This window comes from Chelonoidis abingdonii, chromosome 8 (genome assembly GCF_003597395.2).
Source record: "Chelonoidis abingdonii isolate Lonesome George chromosome 8, CheloAbing_2.0, whole genome shotgun sequence".
Lineage (NCBI taxonomy): Eukaryota > Metazoa > Chordata > Testudines > Testudinidae > Chelonoidis > Chelonoidis abingdonii.
Genome location: NC_133776.1, coordinates 95,830,026 through 95,848,588, shown reverse-complemented (window position 1 = coordinate 95,848,588; position 18,563 = coordinate 95,830,026). Strand labels below are relative to the sequence as shown.

The following is an 18,563-nucleotide window of genomic DNA, read 5'->3' as shown; positions in this document are numbered from 1 at the left end:
CCTAATTAACCATAAATACTGTAGTAATTGACCATAAATACTGTAGCAATAACCACTGGTTGACTGAGATAAAAAGGCTGTGTTAAAAATGTAATTGTGGTTTAAACTAAAATGCATTGCTTCTCTAAGATTTGTTCTCTGTCGTTCTTCGATCTAGCCTGAACCTCCCTCAACAAACAAGTGGCAGCTGGATAAATGGCTAAATAAAGTGAATCCCCATAACAAGACCATTATCAACAACCAAAATGAGACTCATAGTGAGAACAGTTCTCAGTCTCAAAGCAGCCAACAGACTGAAGGACAAAACAAAGGGAAGCTTAATAACAGTCTGCCCCAGACCGATTCCAAAGACAGGGCCATCCGTAGTCCCATCCGGGAGAAAGCCAAACCACGAGTTGCCCAGAAAACTCCAGAGGCAAAAAGCTCCAAGCAGAAGTCACCAGCTCATAATGAACCAACTTCACAAAGGACTCCTGGGAAAAAGCAACCCAAAAAGGTAGAAAGGACTTCCAGTGTAGAAGAGTATAACTGGCCCAAACCAAATAATACCAGCAACACTCCCAAAGAAAAAGATACACAGGAACCACCAGAGCAACCAAAGGTTCGCACAAAAGCAGCAGCTGGAAAGACAGCTCCAAGAAAAGAACCAAGGACTAGCACGGGACTTGCTTCTGAGAAGAAAAAGTACAGAGGCCCTAGCAAAACTATCCCCAAATCCCGTGAATTTATTGAAACCGATTCGTCTACTTCTGATTCAAACACAGACCAGGAAGAGAGCCTGCAGGCCAAAGTATTACCAGCTTTCAGTGGGCCTGCCAATGGCATTAAAGTAAAGGACTCCAGCAGCAACATCCTCAGTGTAAGTAGTTTAACTAGCAACAGCAGCAACACATCAATAGACCAGACCAGCAATGATTTAGAGGAACAACTCTTTTCACCGATCCCAATTGTGCAAAATGAACTTCTGTCCCCACTGAGGGAATATGAAGAACTCAAATCCCTCTGGGTGAAAATAGATCTTAGTTTACTCTCTAGAATACCTGGACAAGAGCCTTGTGAGACAGTGACTGTGAAAACTGAACCACGAGAGGCAAATGTGAAGCACAGGCGACAATCTCGAGAGTCCCCCACCGCAGCAGCTGAAAAGCCCTCCACAAAATCCAAAAGGAAGCACAAGGTAAGTAATTTTTGTAGTCCAAGGGAAACCACTCCATATCCGTGTGTCAGCTGGGTAGGTACCAGATCAAACCTTAGTAGGGTGATCAGATGTCCTGATTTTATAGGGACAGTCCCGATTTTTGGGTCTTTTTCTTATATAGGCTCCTGTTACCCCCCATCCCGATTTTTCACACTTGCTGTCTGGTCACCCTAAACCTCAGTCATCTGCATTTCTTCATATCTGCCCCAAAACCTCTCCGCAAAGATTTAATTGAAGAAACAATTCTATAGAGAGGTATCCGATTACTAAGACATGATTGTTTTTTTACAAAAGATGCTATACTGCATTTACCAGTGCATTGTGAATTTTCATCATAAACTATTTAAAACCAAACTCTAACTGTCAAAATCAGTGAACAATGTATATTTGGTAATGTGTCTTTTGTGCTTTTCCATTGTGGTTGCTCACTTTCCCATTCGTATTCAATGTTCAGTAATTTGCAGTGGGATTCCCAAGAACTAGTGCAAATTACTGAGGTTTGAGTGTAACCAGAAAACGTGACTTCTGTTTAGAAGGCAGGTTTTTATTGTCTGGAGAGTTACAAGCTGATTCACCACTGACTTAGGCACTGCTTCATTCAAGTCAATGGAGTTGTGCTGGCTTATGCCACTGGTGAATTCTGACTTTAAAAATATAATTTTGTTATATAAACAAATGTGATTTATAGAAATATGATTTGCTTAACTAGCTACTCCCCTTTGCAACTACCTGCAATGCCGAATATATTTTGACTTAAGGGACTATGTTTTATCATGTGTTTTATGTTATTTATGCCCAAGGGTACCCTGTCTTGTGGGATATGACAGTATGCTTCAAACTAAAATATGCTTTCAGAAAAGAAAGGAAGGTTTTATATCATAAATGAATTTTTGTAGAGGGATTTTCCAGCTGAAATGGTTATGCACTGGTCTCTCCGAGAAAAGACATCATTTAAGATTTTTATACCCCAAATTTTATAAATCATTGGAAATGTGACTTCAGCTGTCAGTTCTGTTGGCCTCCTGAACTGCATTAAAATACTGATTTAGAGTAGTCTGATGATAGAAGGAAGGAGTTAATACATGACAAAGGCTTGCAGCCCTTACTCGTGTGAATACTCACATTGACCTAAGTGGGAATAGTCATGAGTAAGGTCTGCAGGAGCTGAATCTCTGGTTTTACTCTGGCCTATGAATTAAAATTATGCAGAAAGAAAAGCATTTTGTGAATCTGTATTTTGTGTGCATGCACATGTGTGCTGGGGTTTATGCGAATAATACGTTAATAACTTGTAGAATTGCTGACTCAGTGGGGCGATAGGCAGGAAGAATCCTGGCCAGAAGAAGACTACAGTATTAGTAGCTAAACCTAGGGCTCAAGGAAAATGATGGGTTATCTAAAAGAGTTGGGGGAACCTCCTCACTGCATTAGCTGGGACTCTGGATCAGGAACTGCCATGACGGAAAGGTACACTCTCTGGGGTGCTTGGGCGTTCCGCCAGAATGAAAATACTCAGCTGAGTATTAAAATAGACCTTTCCCTTCCATTTTGGTTGTTGTATGCTCATCAGTATCGCTGCTCACAGTGACGCAGGAGGAAGCAAGTCAATTAGGGTTTGTGCTGCGCGTGTTTAAAACATGTCATGAAGAGGCTGATTTGGGTTTCGAAATCATTTTATTTAAAGATTTATTTAAGGCACAAGTGCATGAGCTTGAGAGACGGTATGAAGGTTCTAGTGATAGAGCAGTAATCAGCTTTACTTGTATCTTCTTAGTTCAGGCACTGAGGTCATGCCACAGGGAATCTGTCAAGGTAAATTTTGAAACATCTACCCCTTGCTAATCACTACCACTTTAGGGCTCAGGCTTGCAGCCTCTCAGTCATCTGAGTAATCCTTACTCATTAAAGTTGTCTCATTGACTTCAAGTATATTAATGAGTAAAAGATATTCATGTGAATAAGATTTTGCAGGCTCAGGTCCTCAGATTTTGATTATTTATTCATTATGATGCAATGCAGAAGCACACTATAGTAAAGTGAGGCATTTGCTTTACAATTATCCATCTGGGTTAGTTGTTATATAACGTAGTCATGTGTTTGCAACACAGATCACCACATTTAGGGCTTTTTTTTTTAGTTATGTTCACTTCTCTTAGATATCAGTATTTTAGCTGCTGCTACTACAGAGGAAATATGCTGAGATTCTTGACTTTCTCTTAATGATAAGGTGAGTTTGTGCTTAGATGCTGTATTTTTTAAGCTGTTCTTGTTCTGTTCAAGCAGTCTGAAAGCTTGGATACATTTGGTGAAACCAAGAAACAGCGTCTGGAGGACACCTCAGCCTCATGCCTGCTCCCACCATGTATTTCTCCAATACCTAATCACAGATTAACCAGCATTAAAGAGTAAGTATTTCTTACTACTGAACTGTGCTCTTCAAAAGCATTTGTTATGGAACTCTGTGAGAAAGCATGGATGTTGCCCAGTGGCTTGGTGTAGAGGGATCCGTGTTTTCTGAATGGACTTGAGCTATCCTTTTGCTGGGCTTGCAGAAACCACAATATCACCGAGGCACTGAAGTGTGGATATACACATGTATCCTGTCATCTCAGCCAAGTCCATGCTGCCCTGATTATCCCTACCCTGAACACCGGGAGTTTTCTACTGAAAAAGAAATCTGTTTTCTGAAGGCCAAATCTTCGTTTTACTGAAACCGACAGTGGTTTTGCCATTAACCTCAGTGGGATCAGGATTTGCCCCTTATAAATAGACATATATAAAATAAAATGATATTTTTGTTACAGAATTGTCTGATTCTAGTTATGGAACAAAGTCCTTATTCTAAATATGATTCCACCTCACCTATGGAGGAGTCCTGCCAAATGCCTAGTGGAGTCCTAGCATGTTAACCTCATACAATACAAAGCTAGTAGAAAGTACTTAACTTTAAGCAGCACTTTATTTTTGCAGGGTACATATAACCGTATAATTGGTGTCTCTCTGAAGTATTGCATTTTGTTTGAAATGGCTATAATGCATCAGCAATCAGGCACCGCATGAATGACATTTAATATTGTTATAATCACAGGATTAACACTCTGTAAATAGAGAGAAAGCCTATCAGTTTTGCGCTTTATTGGCTTCAGAGGTATAACTTCTGATTTCCACTGGTGCAAGCAAAGATTCAGGCCCAGAAAGTACATGATCTTTGGGAAAAGGTATCATAGTGGCAATATTTAAATTTATGAAGAAGTTCTGAAATTAATTTTTTAATTTGCATCTTTTAAAGCCATTATGAAGTCTACAGAGCAGATTATAATCTTATTTATACTGCTTTAGTTACAGAGTAACTCCACTTTGTCCAGATTTACACCACTGAAAATTAGATCAGAGTCTGATCCTCTATGTTGTTGAGTCTGGAAAAGGCAGATGATTTGCAAGTGATGGTGTGGTCCATAATATGTTGCACATTTAGTAAGCATCATGATGGGTGTTCCCAATTATCATTCCTAAAAATATGAGCTGAGATATATTGCAGAGGGAATCAAAAATTATCTATCCCCACCACTTCCATTATCCATTAAAAAAAAATTCTTTTCCTGTCTCAAATAAGCCCTAGGGATCCACCCCCAACCTGATGTTTCTTAATTTGAGCTTGTTTTCCAGGTCATTAATTTGATTCCTTACGGCTTTCAAGCCTTTGGTATTCTCGGTTAAAATATAATTGTGTCCATCGGTAGTTATTTCCATATGTTAGCATTTTCCCTCACCCACTGTGAATTGTGAACCAAAATTTTTGACTCCTTAGTCACTGACATGATTGAGGCCTGGATCACATCGAGTTCATTATTAATATTTTCCGAGTTCATTTTAAACAAATCCTGTGTTGTTTGATAATTCAGGTCTGCAACTCCCAGTGATGTTCAGTTGAATGTAGATCAACCCTAATCCCAAAACTAGGGGATTGAATGTGTAATGACAAATTTCTGCATAGCCCCAGATTATTTTTAAGCATTCAGGAGCAGTTCTATTTTCCATCAGGGATAAAGTACAAAAAATGAGTCCAATTAGTCATTTATTCAAAGATAAGGGGAAAATAACGTGGCAGTGGCAAAATAGTAAATGAGAGCCTTGTCACTTAAACCCCAAATTTTATTCCCAAAGGTTCTACATATTAATACAGTAGAGCCTTGATAATCTGTATTTAATTTTTGTGAGAACAATTGTGATATAGCAAGTAAAGCCCAATCCTACAGTCATGTCTGAGTGAATTAATCTTTGCCTGTATGCAGATCCCCATTGGGCATAGGGATCCACCCACACAGATCTGATTGAAGTATCAGGATCCAGAGGGTTATATTTTTGAAAGTATTTAGGTGCCTAGCAATGCAATAGGTGCCTACTAGGATTTTCAAGAGTGCGTAATTACCTTTAAACCTGGCCGTCAGTGAACAGAAACAACAGAACAAGCAACGGTACCATATCACAAAGACAGGTTTTTAGAAAGCCACATGCATCAATGTTTTGGCAAGTAAATGCCTAATTTGCACATGCTGTTTCCATAACTGCAGAAGTAAACTGGGTGTTTGCATTCTCAGATGGTCAGTTATGCACCTAATAACCACTTGCACACACAAATACCCCATTTTTATTATGCCGCCATAGTAATTGCATGAACAATTAGGTATCCATGTGCTTGTATATTCTCATACATAAGCCTTTTCTCAGATCTGAACCAAGATATACTATATATAATTATTTTAATAATTACAGTTCAATTTTAATTAATTCTAATATGTCATAATGTGCTAGCGAATGTATTTTTAGTAACATGAAATCTCCCTATTACACTAGGGGCTTGAAGTCAATGGGAGTCTTTCCGTTCACTTGTGGGTTTAGGGTCATTCCCTAGGATATTAAATCCTTCTGAAAAGTGGGAGGAGACAACCATTTTTTTTTTACTGTGAATTGTAAAGTTTGTAGGTTAGGGAGGATCGGATGCATTAATTTTATATATACTTGATGAAAATTGTATTAACTCCATCTTGGTTTTTCGTTTCAGGGCAGACAAATAACATTTTTTGTACAATCTTTCCTTATTAAGTCCACAGGGTAACAGAAGCAGAGAGGAGAGAGTATTTAGTGGTTCAGAAATTATCCCTGGAGTATAGGATCTCAAGTTGACCTAAATATCTGATTTCTAGAGGTTGCTTTGGACACTAAACATACAGAGCTTTTTTTTTTTAATGTAATAGATCAGCCAACCATTTAGCACTAGCAATTTTATTTTTCTTATTATTTTATTATCTTTGTTAATACAGTTATTTACTTGCAAGAGCAATTTTGCAGGTGTAATTAATTGCACATGCAGGTGATGGCAATTAATGTCTAACTACCTAATTTGTGGGCACAGTCCAGTTATTAGACAGCTACTTGCCAGCATTTGTACATGTGTAATGTCTCCAGCAGTTATTTGCAGATATGGGAGCCTGGTTTTCAAATTAAGCCCATACAGTCCAAACATTGCACAGCATCTAGCATTGTCTTAAGCAATCATTTTAGACTATTTCCAAGATTTTCAGGAAAGGTTTATTTGACCTTTAGTTAAAGATGCACCTGTACTAGGCAACATATATTTGCTGGTCCCTTGGGTAGTCACGACAGCTTTCATTATAGTGTTGTTCACAATAAAACTACCCTAGTACATCTGTGACAAAGACTTCAGCTTCATTCAGTTGCTGCCACATGGTCCTACCTAATGTGAGAATGACCTTTCCCTGCTAACCCCCTGCAGAAGATTAGATACACCATCAGTGTGAAGCATTTCTTTGGGGACAGGGAGAGTGGAAGGAAGGCAAAGCCAAGTGATTGGCATAGACAATGGCTTTGTCTCACTAATGGGCCAGAGATACTATAGCAGACTACGAGTGGATAAAGTAAGGGTAAAGAATGGCCGCTTGAAATTCAAGAGTAGATGAAAATTCTTCATCCTTCATATGCTGACTCCCATGTGGCTTGCTTCATACCCTACAATAAACAAGACTGAAAAAAACAGACAGGGAGACTTCTCATTCCTTGTTAATTGGCCTTCTCTGACACAAAGATTAAACCCTGCAGCCACAGGACCATCAGTTCTGCTTGTATTTTTTCATGCATTTTTACGTCTCTCACTTGATTATCAATATAATTTAACTAATGATGATGTCAGCAAATTAAATCATTGAGTCCAGGTGGTTATTGCAATAAATTCATTCAAAATTAGTGATTACCGCAATGAAAGACCAGTTTGTTAGCTCATTAACAGCCCAAAGCAAAGTGACACTCCAGTTAACTACTGTTAACAATTGATTTCACGGAGGTTATTATTAACATCATGAATCTGAAGTGGATAACATTGCTACAAAAGTTATCAATTTAATTTTCCTGAAACCTTGTATTTAAAGGGCAACTAAGGAAATGCATAACTGCATCTGGGGCTGAAACAGTCAAAGGGCTTTTGTTGTTTTAATTTTTATATAGAGATATGGAGAAAATATTCCTCTGTGTGTGTATAAATATAAAAAATAAACACACTCACACAGAGGAATATTTTTGGGGTGACTAGGTTGCGGCCCCGCCTCCCACAGAATGACTTGTATGCCACATCTGAGTAGCTGCACCTGTAACTGAGGTGCCCTTAACAGTTGAGGTGTGGGTGCAAAATTTTAGGCAATGCTCCCAAAATGGAGGCCAGCTCTCTGAAATATATACGAATGCTGGCCAAGAGAACAGGCAGCTATCCTAGCAGATGCTGCCTTTTCCAGCTACCCAACCACCAACGCTGAGCCTATTCTAGATGTCATTAACTTCCCCCTTAGTAGCAGCAACTGGGTAATGCTGGTTAGGGTGTTATGTGGCTGCCTAAGATTGCCCTCTTCCAAAAGTCATAGTAATAGACTCCACACTGCCTGAATTCCAACAGCTGGATTATGAAACTATGAAGGGAGGCTCTGAGTAACCTTGACATCCTAAAGCAGGGGCTGGATTAGGTTCTGAAGTGGGGGATTGACTGACCTTCAGTCTTTCTGCAAAAACGTTTGAAGTGGGCCCATCAAACCCAACTCCCTTTTCCCCAATAAAATGTTTACTGGGGAGAAGATGAGCCCCTCAGACTTCCCAATGTGGGGACAGGATCACAAACCCCGCCCTCACTTTTCTTTCATGAGTGGATTCCATTTCCTACCTACCTCCCAGGGCCCTGTTGGCGCGGGCACACACATGGATGGATCTTGGGTTAGGCCAGAACCACCAGTCTATCTCTTCACTCATAGTACGGTCCAGTGGATAGGAGGCTGGTCTAAGAATCAGGAGATGTGAGTGTCCTGCTTCTAGCCCTGCCACTAACTTGGTCTCACTGTGTGGCCTTCCTGTGTCCGGTTTCCCAACTGTACAGTGAGATAACAAATGTGTAGCTGAATGTTGTTATAACCTAGAACTGTGGTAATTCGTATAAGTTCCACATGAGATCGGAGGTCCCTTGTTCTGAAGAGCTTTCATATAATGAAGAGCTTTCAACAGGATAATTTTAGCCATACATTAATTGTACTGAAAATGCTTCTGAGTGGCAATGACAAATACAGTGTATCGGGTTTTTGTTTGATTATAATCTACTAAGGTTTCAAGAATATTAATACACTTTGGTATTATTAAAATTGACACAAAAGCCACAGTTAGAAAATGATTGAAATAGACACAATTATCATTAAAATTGGTAACATTGTGGAACACAGCCAGGCTGGAATAAGGAGGATGGTATTGAATATCACCAGATTGAGGAATTAGGCAGCTTGCATTGCTTGTTCCTCTCTGATTTGTTGCTTAGAGGTATTGTAAATCTATAATTCCTGACACTTACTGAAATTGACTAAGAGGGACACATACATTTTTGTTAACTTAATTTGCTATTGAAAATTGTACTCAATAATCATGAAAAGTAAATGACTCTGTAGTACAATATTAGTTGTCTGAGAAAAGATTAAAATTCAAGTAATCTTCATAGACTGGACTAGGACAGTAACTAAAATAAAAATCCATGACCAAATTAACATGTTAAACAGTCGGTGAGGGGGTTACATAGCTGCAGTTTTTACACTAGTGACCATTCTTCTATATAAAACAGACAATCAACCATAGCATCGTGTCAGCTTTCACGTTAAAAACATATTTATTTTCTAAACCAGGTTCATTCATTAACCAGTATTCGCTCAAGAGCTTTTGCCAGCTGCTCTGAATCATTTTCTGTAGTGGGGCACATCAGTTTTGCTCGTGCGGTGACATAATTTCATGTTATTGTTATGGTTATTATTTGGTAGCTGTTACAAACCATTTTGTTCATTCACATGCTGTACTGTGTGATAGATATTTGCTAAGAGCAGGCATATGGGCCCCAATGCAGCAATGCATTTAAAATGTTTATCTTTACACATGAGAATAGCCCCTTTAACCTCAAATAGGGCTACTCCTACCTATAAAGTTAAGCATCTGCTTAAGTGCTTTGGGGGATCAGGGTCCCTATGCATTCCATGATGACAACCGACTCAGTATAGCATTCCAAGTGTCCACAAATGTATTAAAACAGCCAAACAAAATAGTCCCCCCAAAACAAAAGCCCTTTGCCGTCATTGAAGAGGCAAAGAAGGCAAGAGTAGTTTTTATTCCTTCACTGGCCTCCTGCTACTCATAGTCATATGAGGGCAGAATCTGGCCTCCAGTTAAATAATATCAAGTGCTTGGTGATGTAGGGAATTTAAAAATACCCAAAGGCTTGTCCCACAACCACTTCTTGTCTGTGTCCCTGCAGTGGGAGTTCAGTTAAAAAGGTGACTAAGAAAAGAGAAGAGAAGTTGTTCCCTCCTCCGTTATCCCCGCTGCTGGATGAGCCAGCACACAGGCGGCACAGCAGTGACAACAGCTCCTTCAGCCAAGAGAACAGTGTCACAAACTCCTTGCAGACCAGCAGTTCTTCCTCTTCTTCTAAATTCGGAAAGAACGAGAACAAATCCTCTTCAAACCCCAAAGGAATCTGTGTAAGTAACTGGTCAGAGCGGCTGAAAGTGAACAAGATAAAACAAAAGTAACTAAGCTTTTTTCTGTTTGCTTCTCTCTTTTTTTTTAATATCTGTGTTTAAATCCTTCAGTAACCCCACTGAAGAGCGGCTAGGCGTGGAGCGCTCGAGAGCAGTACACAAGCTCCCTTGCAAGTTCCATTTTTAGATCGGTATTAAGCATCCATTTGACATTGTGTATAACTGACTAGAACACCTGTTCCCTCAGTTTTATAGGCTAGATTTACAGCAGTGGACTATCTGCAATTTCTCCTCCTGCCTGTGTAGTTTTAACCCCACACATAAAAAAAAAAAAATCTTTGATGAATTTTCTATAGTGTTAGCATATTTCTTATGACTAATATCCCCAAATTCTCAGCTGGTAATTAAGCTCTGTAGCTAAACTAAGCATTGCAGATTGAACTGACCTCCCAGTAAAAATCCAATGAAAAATTGCCTGTGTGTACACACTCAGGGACCAAATATCTGAGCACCTGCATTTCTACCACGACCTACCTCCTGATTTGCTTTTTTTCCTCATCTGCCTTCATCTGCTTTCCTCCTTCCCTTTGTTTGCTTTGATTTGGTTTCTGCCAACTCAAGACCTTTCTGACTGGGATACTACATAATACACAAAACTCTCTGTTGTGGAGTAGTTAGGGTTGTTACACCCACTAAATGCCTGACAGAAACCCACAATAGCAAAAAAATAACAAGTTAAGTTCCTAACTTTACAGAGCCTCTCGTCCTCCAGTCCCAGGCATACACATTCCCATACAGACCACGTGACACAATCTGAACTCTGCCCTGCTGTCGCCTGTATGGGTACACCCTTCTACCAGATTACTCTATCCCCCACCACTAGCAGTTGTTAGTGGTTGACTGTGGCAGGAGAAGACAGGTAGGTAAAGGAGCGTGTACAGAAGGAGTGATGAAAGGCTGGCATCCCTATAGTAGAGTGGTGGTTGCCATTCACGTTCCATGGTATAAGGTAGCTGAAATGACAAGGGGTGGATGGTTGTGAGTGAAGGAGAAAATGTTATGTGCTGCTAGGTGGCCTCACTTCCCATTTCCTTGCTTTTGTGTCAGGCATGTCCTATGTATAGCAGTGCTTCACACTTCACAGCAAAGTCTTTTGTGTGGGAGTTCCCTTGGTTTCTTGTCATGCTTAATTAGGGGTGGGCATTGAATGAGGGGTGTGGGGAGGGGAAGTGGAGACCTTAGAAGTGCAACAGGAGAATATTTTTTATCCATCAGCAGGTGCGCATGAGGCCTGCTCTGCTGTAGGATAAAATCTGACAGAAATCATCGCTCCTCCTTGGGAAGGTTTTATGTACGCCCAATCAGGTTTGAACTTACCATCAATCGAGTTTGCTTGCACTGGGCCCCATCAAACAGGCTTGTGTGCACCAATCTTTCTCCCTCCCTCCCTCTCCCCTCCTTTCAATCAAATAGTCAGGCTTGCATGTACTCAATCCCTAAGCATCAACCAACCAGACTTGCTCATGCCCAGCCCCTCTCGTCCTCCTCCTCTGAACCAGTCACACTTATGTGCACCTGGTCCCCATCAACCAGTGAGGCTTGTATGTGTCCATCACCCCCACATCCCATCAATCAGACTTCTGTGCACCCAGACTCTCCCATCTATCCGGCTTGCATACACATGGCCTCCATCAATCAGATTAGTTTACGTGCACAGTCCATAAACTTGAGCTGTTATGAGAATAACAGCTAAAAATGACCATAAATTCCACATTCTTTTAAAAATCTTCCCATTTGAGCAGTTCTCCTCAGGGGCCTCCTCTCTGCCAAGTTTTGTCTAGATTGGCAATGGGGTTTTTAAAAAATATTGGTCAACAGTGAAAAGTAGGGCTGCAAAGGAAACTTTTTAGCCAGTTTCAAAGGCTTCTTCTTTAACATCTATGAAAAGAAACAAAAAAAAGGTGTTTAGAAAATTCAAGGGACATGAAAATTAACCCTGTATGAATTTTCACAGCAATTGCATACCTCCTTTTAGAGAAAAATGATAATTTATACTTAATTTTAAGACCATTTTAGAAAGGACCTCTCTTTATGGAGTTTCCGTAATGAAAGATTTTCTTGTTTGCTTCCATTGCCTTTTGACTGTTGCAGAAATGGGTGTGTTTGGCCTCATTTTTCACAATTTCCCATGTCATCAAAGGTTGCCAACCTTGTATTGTAAAATGAAAACACTCAAGTTGCATTAGAATGTAAGTGACAATTCACTTTACCTTATTCTCTTGTCCCTATTGCTTTCTGATATCATATCACTTTATTTCAAACTGCCAGAGCAGTACACATGCCTTCCACCAAAATCAATGCCAAAATGAACTGCATATGTCAGCAAATAAGCAGTGCTATGTAAACCGCCGGGCTGTTTCCTCCCTCATTCCCAGCATCATCCATCAGATAGATGCTTGATTTATCCACTGAGTTGGTATCTCAAATATTCCCCCACTAAAACGTATTATAGGGCTTTTCCATAGTTCGTTGGTTAATCTGTAATTTAGTTCATCTAATTATAAACAGAGTTCACAAATGAATTCCAATTGCCTAGTCTAACTGCTTATGTTATATCTCTAGCTTGTAGAGATCTCTTTCCCCTTCCAACACTTTTAATAAGGGTCTCTAGCGAATAGTATTCTGTGGTATCGATGCTGACTTTACACCTTTCTGAAAGCATGTGTTAATGAGATCAGGCATGTGAGCAATATGTAATCACGGTGCTTAATCAGTCTAATGGGTTTGCAGTAGAAGGGAAAGCAGGGTGATTTGTGAGGTTCCTAAAATGTGAACAAGTATCTGAATTTTAACCTCAAGCTGTGCCACTGATGTGTTTTTCTTGTTTTGTTTCAGTGTTTTTAACACATAAAGGTGTTTTGGTCAAAGTTTAAGGAGTTAATGAAAATTCTCTTCCATAGGAGGAGGAATCTCGCCATAGACCAACAAACAGTCTCCTTGATACCAGCCATCTGGAAACAGACATCTGGTCTACAATGCCTACACTCTCCAATGGGAAACCCGAGTCTAGAAGACCTAAAATAACATTTGATGACATGTATGTAGTATTAAACAGTCCAAACATGTGGAGTAAGATTTTATCTAAATGTCTAATAATCCATTTGTGCTAAATATGAGTTATATGCTTGGGGTCTGAATCAACAGTCTTCACACAGGCAAAACAATGGGAGCTGTGCCTGTGACGTAAAGGCAGAATTGGGCCCTTAGCGGCAACATCAATACATGATGGTACATAGAGTTTTTCTCTTGACAAATGAATTTTTATCATTTATTAAGAGTTATTTGACAAATGTTTTCAGATTATAAATGTTGAACTCCAGGGTAATTCTTCCCTAATTTTTTATTTTAGCTTCTCTAATGGAAACTTGTTAGAGTTAATCGGTTTGAGTTATTTTGCCGTTTCCTGTATTCGGCACACATTAATGGTCCCCTTTGGGCTGCTGTTTTCCACAGCTAGCCATTTGTGTTCATCAGTCACATGCTCACTAAGCATATCATTACATTCAACGGCTTCGTATTAATATCAGAAAAAATTTAAACAAATAAGTGGGCATATTTGTCTATTAGAAATGGTCAGCATTCTTCTCAGATAACGTTTGCCCAACAGTAGGAAAACGTAGCCCTGAAGGAATTAAATCTGTCTCCTTAGGCTTCACAATGCAGACTATTACATGCAAGAGGCTAAGAAGCTAAAGCACAAAGCAGACGCACTGGTAAGTGTCCGTCCGTTTTCTGCCATTTTTTCAAGCACTGAAACTGTGTGTTTCTGAAGGGATCATCCAGTGTAAACTTATACACTGTGGGCTTCATCTAAAGACTATTGACTCCAAAAAGAGTATTTCTATTGACCTCAGTGGATTTTGGATCAGACTTCATATAAGCTGACCACAGCAAACCCAAGTCTGAACACTGTCCCTAACTCTTAACACAGTGTTCCTATTAAGATGGCCTGCGGAGCTGTGCAGAGAAAAGCAGTTTTGTTTACCAAAGGATTTCAAAACTGAAAATTTCAGAATTCTCCATGAAGGAAAATTCCAAGCGGAAATTCACTTTGGCTCAACTGAATCATTATGATATAATTGTATTATATTAGATGATGTATAATGTGATACAAATTTTTTAAAAGAAAGTAATCTTAAATGACGTTTCATTCTATAAAAGTTGAAAAAAAGACATTTTTATAATGGCAAATGTTTTTTCTGGTTTTCTTCCAAAACAAAATTCTCACAAAATCAGCCCAATTTGGTGAAGCATTTTGATTTAGATGGAGCTGCTTATTTTGATGGGCTATGGCTCCATCAAACTTTATCCGACCAGCTCTACAGTACGGCCATTGCACTGTAATGTAGATTTTTATCCTGTCTGCTGCAACTGGTACCGTGCAGCAGCTCCCTTACGCAGCCTTAGTAATATAGAATTCTCTTATTTCTTTAAGTAAAGTCACTGTAAAATAAAATTGAACCTGGCCTCTAAATTTCCCCCCACAAATCATATACAGGGACAACTAATAGTCTTTGGTGGCTAATTATCTATTTTAAGGGTAAAAACAATATTTTTCCTGCAAATCAGTTTATTTGACAGCAAAGAATCGTTCATTCCTGCAAATGACTGTGGTTGCAAACAAACAAAAAATGTAGCACCCATTGTTTAGGAATGTTACAGTTTTGGGGGTATGTGGCAGAGAGAGAAGGGATCAAGCTGCCAATTTCAGCTCCCCGTGTTCATTTTCCCAGTTCAGGGGCACGAAGCTGTTCAGCATGTTTCCTGCAGAGCTCAGGCTCAGGTTTTTGGCAACATCCCGTGATTGTCACTACGCCAGAAGTCAGACTTCCTGACGTGCCCATTTACAGAAGGTGGCCCACGCTGATCACTTAAGACTGACTCAGTAGAGCATGTTGAGTCAGAATGCTGACATCTATACACAGGGAAGGCTCACAGAAGCAGACTGACAACACCTCCTGCAGCTGATTGACCTTTAAGGAAAACACACATCGTTCTGGCATAAACCTGCCTGTTTTATGCTAGCAAATATTTACAGACTCAAGCTCATGATAGTCTCAACATGCTATGTCAATCCGCTTTTCTCCACAGCCTGATTGACTCAAGACAGTATTGACCTGTCTTCCATCTTCTTACCTTTGACCGTGTCTTGCAGAATTAGGGGTGTTCTCAAGCAGAACTAACATGAAAAGGCATGGCACATCATGTTGTGGCCCGCAGGCAGGCCTTTCATGTCACATGTAGTTTGACACCCCCAGTGCTCTGATCAGAGTGCCAGGCCAGCAGCTAGGGTATAAGTTGTTAGCAGCCACAAATGCCCACGAACTGTATATCTGCGTTTTCTTTCCACTACTTAGATCTTTTTTTTATTTTTTCATCAAATGCGGTTGCACACGTATTTCTCCAAGCAACTCATTTACCGTACAGTCCCGTGGCATTAGTTGTCCTACGGAAACAATTGCTTCCGGTTACTTTGTGCTGACACAGTGAAGCACGCCACGTGGAAAGATGTGGTGTTGTGCCTGGGAAGATAATGTGTGTGACCCCTGCAAGTGTCAGGAAATGTTAAGGAGATGTGGAAGCAATGCTGCTGTGCTTGCACAGAGAAGAGACTTCCAGCAAAAGTGAGGGTGCTTGAAATAATCTGAAATGGCCCACTGTAAACCCGTCATTGGCTGGAAGAGGGGCAAGGGATCCACTCATTTATGATTAGGCACACTGCCATCAGAACAAATGACTCCACAGAGCGTAAAACATGCCCAAGATAATGGGCCTAATTGTGCTCTCCTTTGCACCATCAATAAACTAGAGAAATGTTATTGACTTCATTGGAATTACCCTGGATTTACACTGCTGTTTGTGAGAGCAGAATTTGGTCCCATGGCTTTATCGTCATTGATTAAGAGGATGTGCCTTTGCTACGTCAGCTTAAAGCTACAATAATTTTCTGTAATATATAGAAAACTAGCTTCCAAAGAACACTCAAAAGAAGGTTTTGCCTCAGGTAAAACAAAGAAAGTGATTGGTGGAAAAGAGAGAGGAATGAAATGAGGTCTGCATTCTCTTTTGACTGTTCAGAGGGTACTGTAGAATAAGTGTAACCCGCTGGTGAAGGTGTTTTATGTCCCCTTCTGTGCCAATCCACAGAGAATATGAGTCGTTACAATCTGCAGCTACGAAGTCTTAAGCTGTAGCATCTCATTCTGTTAACTCTGGAGATCCCTGGTTCATTCCCCTTGGTGTCAGCCAAGAGGGCATCTGTCACATAAGCACACACAGAACAAGCTTTTGTTGCCAGATTGAATTCTGTGCAATTAGAGCAATAGGGTAAAAATCTACATGAAAATAGAGAGCATGGAATGTGTCTGGTGAGGAGAGCTACTAAATGGTAGCAGCAGAGTAAAATATGCCATTATAAAGCTCTATTTTAATCTATTGTTATAATCAGCTGCCATTTTGTGAATAGAAAACGTGTGCAGGTATATTGAAAATATTTTGATAGAGACATACAAAGACATTTTTGAAGACTTCAGTTTTATTGATTCTTTTATATTAAATACCATATTAGTGAAAGTCTTACATCCACCTATCAGAAACTGAAAATGTTAAATACTATTATAAAATACTTACTATAAAAGTGTCATATATAATATTCATTACACATAAAAAAGAAATCAGTATGTCTAAGTCAGTTTAATCACAACCATTATCAGGGCTAAAAACCTTTTTGCAATCAAATTCTAGTAAAATAAAATATTTAGCGGTGCTATATTTTTTTACTTTTGTAATGCTATTTCAGGGTGTGATTTGCAAGATAAGTGATGAGATTTTGGAGTGGAAGGAAGGAGAGTCAACAATCACAAAGGAATGTCACATTTTCCTGACAAGTGACATAGATTTGTTACTTACCTCTCGCAGACTGGCATTCAAACTTAGTCCCTAGTATATCAAAGGAGCAACATGGATTTTTTAAAGACTGTACTGAGTCTCACCCTCAGCTGGGATAAATCGGTGTAGCTCCATTGAAGTCAACAGACCTCCACTTTTTTACACTTGCAGAGGAATTGGCCCTATGTTATCTGTCCAGCTTGGTGAAAACATGACCTGGCTTTAATTCTTTAATATATGCATTTTTAATGTCAATGTTGCTTTGTATACATTGTGTTCTATCTAGCTGGAAATAAAAGCTGAAGCATCATCTTGATGGTTTCATCTTCCTATTTCAGTTGGAGAAGTTCGGCAAGGCAGTGAATTATGCTGATGCTGCTCTCTCCTTCATTGAGTGCGGGAATGCTATGGAGCGAGATCCATTAGAAGCTAAATCTCCATACACCATGTACTCAGAGACTGTGGAACTCATCAGGTTAATGTCCTTTCTGTGATCATTTTCATAATCTCATTTCAGTCATAATTAGAACCTGCTCTGTTTTAAAAAATATCATTTCAACATATTAATGATTTGTCCAAGGCATCTTCATCTCAGAAGTCATCATAATTAGTTCTTGCATTTTATTAATGTCATGGAAAATTTATAATTGATGGACACTGCTTTTATAAATTATCCTCTTTAGAGGTTATAATGTGAGTCTTATAATTTGCAATATTCATAAAATTAAAATTGAAATGTAGTGGGTGGAAGTAAAGTATAGTAATTTCATCGTTTGGCAATGACTCTTGTCTTTTAAAAGGTGTAGTTTTATAATTCAAAACATTAAAATGAGTCGATCAAGATTTCTATTCTAATCTCTGTTTTTGCAGAGGTTTATAACTTGGCTGTAAAAAATTGTTCCAGGCCGTAACTTGGTATATACGGTCGCATCCAGAGAGAAACTTTTGCACATGTATATCTAGACAAACAGAAAGTGGTTGGTTGGGGTTTTTTTTAATGTTAAAGGAATATAAAAAGCCACTGAAATTCACTGAGTTAATTTTTTTAAATGTAATTTTTCAGTACAGAACATAAGAGATTTTGCCTAATATTAAAATGCCTGAGTTAGTATTTGAAAATCAGCGCCTGTTTTCTATAGCTACCCTAAAGGGTCGACTCCATAGAATTTACTCTATAAAATAACTAATGGGCCAAATTTTGCTCACTTTACCCACAGATAATCTCATTGAAATCCATAGGATTAAATTTAATTGTGATTAAAGCAATCAGGATTTTGCCCATTTGCTCTCATTCCCCTCTGGCTCTCATCATTTTTACACTGGTATAACACCGTTAACTTTAGGGGGATTAC

The 18,563-nt window shown here is 39.3% G+C and overlaps 1 protein-coding gene across 2 annotated transcripts in view; it reads left to right on the top strand.

The window, feature by feature from the left end:
- Window positions 1–18,563, top strand: part of AFF2 (ALF transcription elongation factor 2) — a 401,898-nt gene that overhangs the window by 367,155 nt on the left and 16,180 nt on the right. Inside the window, exons 11-16 of one of the 2 annotated variants that reach the window (XM_032779822.2) lie at window positions 158–1,177; window positions 3,482–3,603; window positions 10,038–10,263; window positions 13,224–13,360; window positions 13,973–14,036; window positions 17,550–17,686. In XM_032779822.2, coding sequence (XP_032635713.1) covers window positions 158–1,177; window positions 3,482–3,603; window positions 10,038–10,263; window positions 13,224–13,360; window positions 13,973–14,036; window positions 17,550–17,686 — 1,706 coding nt within the window. Of the gene's footprint in view, window positions 1–157; window positions 1,178–3,478; window positions 3,604–10,037; window positions 10,264–13,223; window positions 13,361–13,972; window positions 14,037–17,549; window positions 17,687–18,563 lie in introns of both variants that reach the window. The other variant, XM_032779821.2, reaches the window with a different exon arrangement.